At 28.1% G+C, this 8058-nt stretch overlaps 1 protein-coding gene across 1 annotated transcript; it reads right to left on the reverse strand.

The window, feature by feature from the left end:
• Positions 1-2144: 2144 nt before the first annotated feature.
• Positions 2145-7462, reverse strand: LOC112696924 (plant cysteine oxidase 2). The gene is made up of 5 exons (XM_025749874.3): positions 7004-7462; positions 4799-4923; positions 4517-4703; positions 3709-3915; positions 2145-2513 (listed from the first exon to the last, which is right to left on the reverse strand). Exons 1-5 carry the CDS (start codon positions 7308-7310, stop codon positions 2386-2388), a joined length of 954 nt encoding a protein of 317 aa, XP_025605659.1. The 5' UTR covers positions 7311-7462; the 3' UTR covers positions 2145-2385.
• Between the last annotated feature and the right edge of the window lie 596 nt (positions 7463-8058).

An 8058-nucleotide genomic window follows, 5' to 3' on the forward strand; every position in this document is an offset into this window, starting at 1 on the left:
GGTGTTACGGAAGTACAAGAAAGCGATAGGATGGAGCTTGAATGACATTGTGGGAATAAGCCCACAGTCATGTCTGTATTGCATTTTCTTGGAAGATGGTGCCAAGCCAGTCCAACAACCTCAGAGGCGTTTGAACCCAACAATCCTTAACGTGGTAAAAAAAAGGCTACTAGACTCCTGAAGGCAGACATTATCTATTCCATTTTTTATAATAAATCGGTAGGTTCTGTTCAAGTAGTACCTAAAAAATCTGGAGTAACTATGATAAAGGCAGATAGTGGAGAGCTAGTAGCAACCAGAGTCCATAATGTATGGAAGGTCTGCATAGATTACCAGCAATTAAATCTGAGTGCCTAGACTGAGTTGATGACGAATTCGACTTCGCAGGCGGCTCCCATGAATTGGCCGTGCGCATTTTTATCAACAATTTCATCTATGCGTATTTTGGAAATTAATGATTTTTATATATTTATTTAAATAAAAAAACCCTTAAACATCTATGGTCATGTTTTTGAAAAAATTAGTGACCAATTTTTTTTTAAGTTAAGGCCAAGGATTTTAGGTCACAATTTTCAAATAGGATTAAAGAAATCATGACCTAAAGTCTAAAAATGATGTAGTTTTTGATATATCACATTTTTTAGTAAAAAGTTTGGTATTTCATCTATGTTAATTACGTAAATTTCGTATTTCTGCTCGCATGCTCCGTTTTCTAGTAATTCCACCACCGTCGATTGGAGCCTTCACTGTCGTCATCACAAACCAAGGCTTTAGTCCCGCCGCCGTCTTCCATCGTCACTCACTCGCCTTATTTCTCTTTTGCTTTCTCGTTCAGCATTATTAGATTGTCGTGAGGAATGTAGTGGAAAGATGAGAAAACAAAATTGTATATTTAGTGAATCTAATCTTATTAGAATCCGCTCTTTAAATTAGGAAGAAAAACTCCAATAATAAAACTAAATTCAGTATCAATTTATCAATTTCTTCTTTGATACAATGGTAATAAATTAATAATCCCTTATTTATACTCTAAAAAACTAAGTAATTCTAACAGGCTTAATGAGTATCCTTCCTAACATTTAATCGTAACAGATCTAGTACTTATTTTATATGCTACTAATAATTTTTGTTGTTGGACCCTGCTATATATTTAGTGCTAGTTACTAGTAATCACTAAATTAGTCTTTTGGTTATTCAAGTTTCGGAATGTTTCTTATAGTTTTTTATATTTTTTTATATTTTTAGATTTTTTTACATATAAAATAATAAAAATAAATATTAATATATTTATTTTTCTCTTACTTTTGAATAATCTTTTCTTTACACTTTCGAATATTTTTTATTGTATGATTTCAAACGTTCTTTTTCCTATATTTTCAAATATGATTTTAGATAACTTTTTCTCAATATTTTCAAATATTTTTTATGGTATGATTTTGAATGTTGTTTTTTCTATACTTTAAAATATTTTTTTTAGCATATCAAAAGATTAGTTAATTTTTAAAGAAGTTTGCAGGATCAGACTTAGTTACCTAGACTTCTGAAAAAAAAAAAAAATAGAAACTCATTAAATAGTATCTTCTTAAAGAACGAAAATATTTTTTTCCCACAAATAAAGTAATACCAACTGGCAACAAGTAAAAGGACCAACAATATAACAGCTCTCATTTAATTTAGGGCTAAATTTTAAGAAAACAACGAAAGTAAAGATGGCAATAAGTAGGATAAAATAAAATTTAGAATCAACTTTAATTCTATTTTTAAGTTAAAATTTTTGTATAAACTCAATTATATTTTGAATTGAAAATATTTTAATTCTAATTCTACATGTTATTAATATGCGGATACCCGATCGTATTAAAAAAATGTAATATTATTATATACATTTATAATAATTTAAAACAGAATTGTCTTTTTATGTAAAAAATTATTAAATTATTAATTAATAATTTTAGAATTTTTGTACTTTGTGAAAAATTTTTGATTCAATATCTACTTAAAATATATTTTTATATAAATATATAAAAATATAAATATACAGATCTTGATTCGTACAATATAACATATACATATACAAATTCCAATTCGTACAAAAACCCTACTCGAACCTAATTTATCCGCTGTAAATTAGTTTGACAATCGTATCAACCAAATGAGGTTAGATTGGATATCCACTAATAAAATGCATGTTGCCACACTTAAACCGAAGAACAAAGCAAAATACATGCTTCAATTCTTGAACTATTGACACAAAATGGTAAAGGGGAGAGGGATCTTCTATATACGCGTAGCAGTATGCACATCAAGATACTAAGAAATTAGCAAGAGTGCTATATTATATATGAAATTACCATTTTTTGTTTTTAAAAAACAAAAAGGAAAAATCTAAAAGGATGGTTCACCAATGGGAGGACCAAGGTACTCAATCCCATCCATTTGAGAGTTCTCTGGCACTTCAATTTCTTCCAACCACCAATATACATTCGCTTCTTTCCCCTTATCCATCTCTTCATCTGCAATATATAAATGGAAAAATATTTCTTGAACATAATATAGGATACTATGTAACTAATAGAATTCACATTTTATCCAGCAAGTAGCCATAAATACATAATATGTCTTTTAACATTCGATAATAATTATGTTTAAATAATATTTTATTCTACGGACCACCATAAAGTGCACACATGGGGTTGCCACTTGCCAACATTTGCAAATAGTGGAACAGTTATGACCAATTGAAGGTATAAAGTCCCGGATTGTATACGGAGAAAGAAAAATACTCATGACATATTTATATAAAGGTTATATGAAGGTGACAATTATAAATCCTTAAATAATTAATTAAATATATTTAATTAAATATATCAATTCATTTAATAGTCTATAATATTATTTTCATGTGAAGATGTTATTATCATAGAAGTATCCATCAAAAAGAAATTCGGACTCTCACAATTTATTATTTTTGATAAGTATTTTAATAATATTTCAAAACATTTTCAAAAAAATATAATGCTAGATTGTTAGGCTAAAGATGTTAGACTGGTAGCTAAAGTCTTCGCCAATATAAATTAAAATTACCGTCTTTAAGCTTTTTCTAGAAATATAAAGGTGTAAAGTTATTCAAATCTATTCTATCCTAGTGACAAACTAAGAATCACAGTCCAAGTGTATTTACAGAATAAGGCAGGTTTAACTGTTTGTAAGACAAAAAGTTTGCGTTATATTTGTTCCATGTAGAAATGCAAATTAATGTGTTCATAAAATATAAAATGTGCATAATCTGCATTATCATAGAAAACCTTATTTTCAACATTTTACAAAATTTTTCAATAGTGTGTTAGCCCCTTTTTTTTAAAAAAAAAAATACAATGGATATCCTGCCATCAAATTCAATTTTTGTTTGAAATTTATTACTCCAACCGATCTTAGTTTGATATTTTACTATCCTTATACAATAAAAGTAAATTCCCATGCGATATATGTACCATTATTAAATTTATATTCAATAGTATCATGACCAAAGAAAAATTATTTTGCATTGGAAAGCTTGAACTTGACCAAAAAGAACAATAAAGCAACAGAGATATTTGAATCCCAAGTTTCTTTTATTAGTATTAAATATATGGAACCCAATATTCCAGATATAGCAATTTAGGATACCGAGACCCAAAAAAAGAAAAAAAGAAGCGAAGTGTTGCTTACTGGTAGAAAAAGCAGCATAAGGGTGATCTTTGTAGTAAGAACAATCTCTGCCATGTTGTTTGGAATAAGGAGGACCAATTACATCAAGAACAGCACAAGGTGTTATTGCTGTGAATTCATGCATGTTTCCCCCTCTTGTTGGATACAACACTGAAGTGTCACATGGTGCCGTCAACACTCTATTTGCTTTCAACTTTGCCAATCTCACTGCATAAATATCACAATCGTTAATTGACCACACTATTTACTTCATTTGATTTCATGATCAATTTCATTACAATATCTGTTTTCTTTCATTTGCTTTATTTCAAATAGTGTGTATATAAATATGGTGCCACATGCTTTTTGTTCAAATCTGTGATTAAAGATATATGTATATAAAAGATTTCCTATAAATATTAGAGAGTAAACACCAGGTTGGTTCTTAAAATTATTTTAAATTGGACACTTTGATCCTCTATAAATTTTTATTACTTTAAAGTCTCCCTGTTGAGATGACTAATTTGTCTTATAATAATATTTATTGGGGATCAAATTCTCTTATAATAAAATTTGTTAATAAGAACTTATTTGTCTATTATATATTAAACATTTTATTATAAGTGATAAAAGGACCAAATTGTCTTAAAAAATAAATTTCAGAGACTTCCAAAGTAATAAAGATTTATTAAGGACCAAAATGTTTGTTTTCGAATTTGTTGGAAACCAAGTTAAATATATACTTAATATTGAAATTCAATTACCAAATTAGTCACCATATATTTGTGTATATTTATACTTGTTTCATGTGTATTAGAGAGAGGCTTACCTTTAGAATTTTGTTGCATCAAATTGTTGGAAGCCTCAGCCTCGACCTCCACCTCGGCCTCAAGCTCATCAACCCAGTCATAGGATTTGATGTGCATTTTTCCCAAGAGAAGTTTGCTGAAAACTGTCATCCCAGGGTGGTTATGGAGGGGAATGACTCCTGATTCAGGGAGAAAAAAGATGCAAAGCTGCATGCAAAAATTCCAACATAATTAATTAATTAATCAAGTTATTAGCAGTTTATTAGGACACTAGAATTATATATATAATTAGCAACACTTACGGAGAAATTGTCACACTTGTACATGGTTGTGTAAGTGACCCTTTGATTCTCTTTGATGATATTCTTTCCAGGCTTAAAGAATTGCAGATCTCTACTCAGCCCAACATCTTCTGGCTTTATATCATCTGATTATTATTGTTATTATTATTATTTGCAAGACATACATAAAAATTAGAGAAATAAATTGCCAGTCCATATGTATGTTTAAGGAAATTTCTTCGGCAAAAATTGAAAATTTTCACTAAATTTATAAGAACCATGTGCAATTTTTTTTTTGGAACTTTTTCTTTACTAAAAAATAATCTTTAGAGTTTAGTCTTCACCCAAATTTTACTCTTCAGCCATTACCCCCATTATCCGTATATTAATCATGCTAGAATAATAATACATATACATATTTTTTATTTTATATACACATGCATATTTACTAAATATATGAACTTGCATTTTAGACGGATGCAATCCTCATAATTTGCAAAATTTTTTTCGCTTTTTTTTGCCAAAGAAAAAACAACTAAACGTTCAAAACGGTAAAATTGTGTACTACGATTTATTTGAGTAAATAAATAATTTATTTTATTTAAATTAAAAAAAAGGCCGGAAGAGGGGTGTTGGGACTTGGATTAATTTCCCTTAAGAGTTAAGACATATAATTGCACATGCACCAAGAAATGTGTATCTTTCTATGATTTGTTTTGAATAATTGAATTTTGAGGAGGAAATTTCAAACGGTTTTTTCCTTTCTAATTTCATTTCTTAATTATATTTTACATTATATTTTCTATTTTCAAAATTCTTTCTAATAGAAATTAAAAAAATGAAAATAACTAATTATTATATGGGATGTTGTCCAAACAAACAAAATGGAAAGTAAATAGCTAATTCATTAAGTAGAAAAGAGGCTTCTGTGGGCAGTGGCTAATTAGGTCAAATATACATAATAGAAAGTAAATAATTAATTGAGCTGAAAAGAGATTTATGTGGACAGTGATTAATTAAGTAATAAAAAATAGGACAATTCTATAGTGCTTTTTGTTTAGTGTCTAATTTTTATCTAAATTACCTTTAATAGTAATTTTAAAATATTAAAATTTTTTTAACTTTTATACTTTTAAATTTAGAATTAATTATTTTACCTATTTTAATAATTAGACAATACTTTTTAAGTATCAGAGCAAACATCTAAAAAATAAATCAATTATAAACATAGAATGGAAGTAAACTAATTAAATAGAGAAGAGTTTCCTGTGGGCAGTGATTAACTAGGTAATAAAAAATAATACTATCATAAAAAAAAAATAAAATAAAGGGGGGAATTAAAACTGATGCCATATACCATCAAAATTCAAAAGAATAATTACGGAAAAAAAATCAAATTTTTAAATTGGTTTCTATGGCTGGCGATATTTTGTATTTCTATGGTAAGTGTGATAAGCCTTCAAAAAATTAAATAAATTAATGTAAAGTCATCATTCATTCATCCATCCCTTAATAATAATAATAATAATAATAATAAATTAATAATAATACCAATGCCAACGAGTTCTGGATAAAATGATATATTCTCGCCATATTCACCAAGAGGTGGCAAATTTGATTCTCATTTCTAACTTTAGAATAATAATAATAATAATAATAATAATAATAATAATAATAATAACTTTGGAAATAATAATAATAATAATTAATAACAATAACGTCGTTCTGTTTATTTTTGTGCCGCAAAAAAAATTGATCAAACATTTGTTTTGGCCTTTTGGGGCTTTGCATTCTTGTTTGAAATTTTATCTAATTCGGGAAAGTAGAGGTCAAAATGCATGGCCACAACAACATGCAAAGGAAACCATTTTCAAAATCCAAGCATATCCAAAATATCTAACCTCATGAAACTATGCTACATATGATAATAATTAAAAATTTATTTGGACACTAAAATCAAATAAATGTGTTATTTAATTTATTTTTAATAAATATTTTGTATGGTAATATATTTTATAATTAGTAAGTGATTTTAATGGTTGTTTTAAATGACTGTCTACACAGATCAAGACTCATCAAATGAAACAAAATATCGATGTGTAATAACAAACTCCTAATATACAAAGTGTAGGTAAATTTGACATAATTATTCCACTAAAATAATTAGGATAACATCTCACACACACTAAATAAACGACTAAAAGAACCAAATCTAATGTGACATACCTAGGATGCGGCAAAGTGTCTGAACATGATGTGGTGAAGGAATAGTGGCTGGGCTTTTGAATGTGTCTTTGCATGAAACAAAGAGTTCCTGAAGAGCCCTTGGAACCCTAATCACTGACCTCTTAACCCTTCTATAAGGCTTCTTCCTCTTGTTTATCACACCATTCACATAACCAACTTTACTAACATGATTATGCACAATTCTTTCTCTACCACCTTGTTCCAACTCCATAATACTCACACACAAAAATCTTCCTTCTGATGAATCAATTAGTGCTTTCACATAAACAATTTTATACACACACATACACAGATTAAGGTTCAAGGTAATAAATATATAAGATTAACATAGATATAGCCCACTGGATCAATCCCTTTGGAGTCCTAGGTGTATTAAATATGCTTCAACTTTTGAGTCTAGAATAAGAAACATCAAATTTTGAATAAAGACCGTATAAGGAAGAAGTGAAATGATATAGTCAAGTTGACTTGAATAAGAATAAGAAAGAAGATGTGAAGATATTTAATGCAATGGTGAAAAAGTGCATATTATTACAGGATGGAATTTCTTTTCTGTGGATTATGATTAAGAAGATATTTCTTTTTCCTTCTCTAGATGCTATAATAACATAACAATGTAAAATATATATAATATGAATGTCACATTAGGGAGAAAATCAATGCTTTGAGAAAACTAGGGGCTATATGACATGGTATTGTGCTTTTGGCTGGAAAACAGTAACCTAAAATTTGGACCAAAATTAAATAAAAAGATAAAAGGAAAGAAATTTAAAATTAAAATTAAAATTAAAATTAAAATTAAAATTAAAAAAATATATTTAAAAGCCAGACCAGCATTTGTTGCACTCGGTGGTAGCACCCCATAGTATTGTTTGGTTTGGAAACTGGTTGTAAAAGCGACCCCTGTTTTGTGTGATAAGAGTTTAAGACGGTGAACCAAAATAAATTAAATTTACCAAAATGTCCAACTAGGTTCTAGCTAGTGTGCATATAAAAATTCCTACTGTTATAAAAATTTAAAAATTAATACTATT

This window comes from Arachis hypogaea, chromosome 6, assembly GCF_003086295.3.
Source record: "Arachis hypogaea cultivar Tifrunner chromosome 6, arahy.Tifrunner.gnm2.J5K5, whole genome shotgun sequence".
NCBI classification, from domain to species: Eukaryota; Viridiplantae; Streptophyta; class Magnoliopsida; order Fabales; family Fabaceae; genus Arachis; species Arachis hypogaea.

What these genes read in the sequence shown, in the direction of transcription:
- LOC112696924 (XM_025749874.3), bottom strand. Translation starts at nt 7,310, where the DNA reads ATGTGTGTGTATAAAATTGTTTATGTGAAAGCACTAATTGATTCATCA. An exon ending in ACAAGTGTGACAATTTCTCC is followed by an intron (nt 4,704 to 4,798) that starts GTAAGTGTTGCT and finishes TTTTGCATGCAG; the next exon opens with CTTTGCATCTTTTTTCTCCC. An exon ending in GATGCAACAAAATTCTAAAG is followed by an intron (nt 3,916 to 4,516) that starts GTAAGCCTCTCT and finishes ATATTTATGCAG; the next exon opens with TGAGATTGGCAAAGTTGAAA.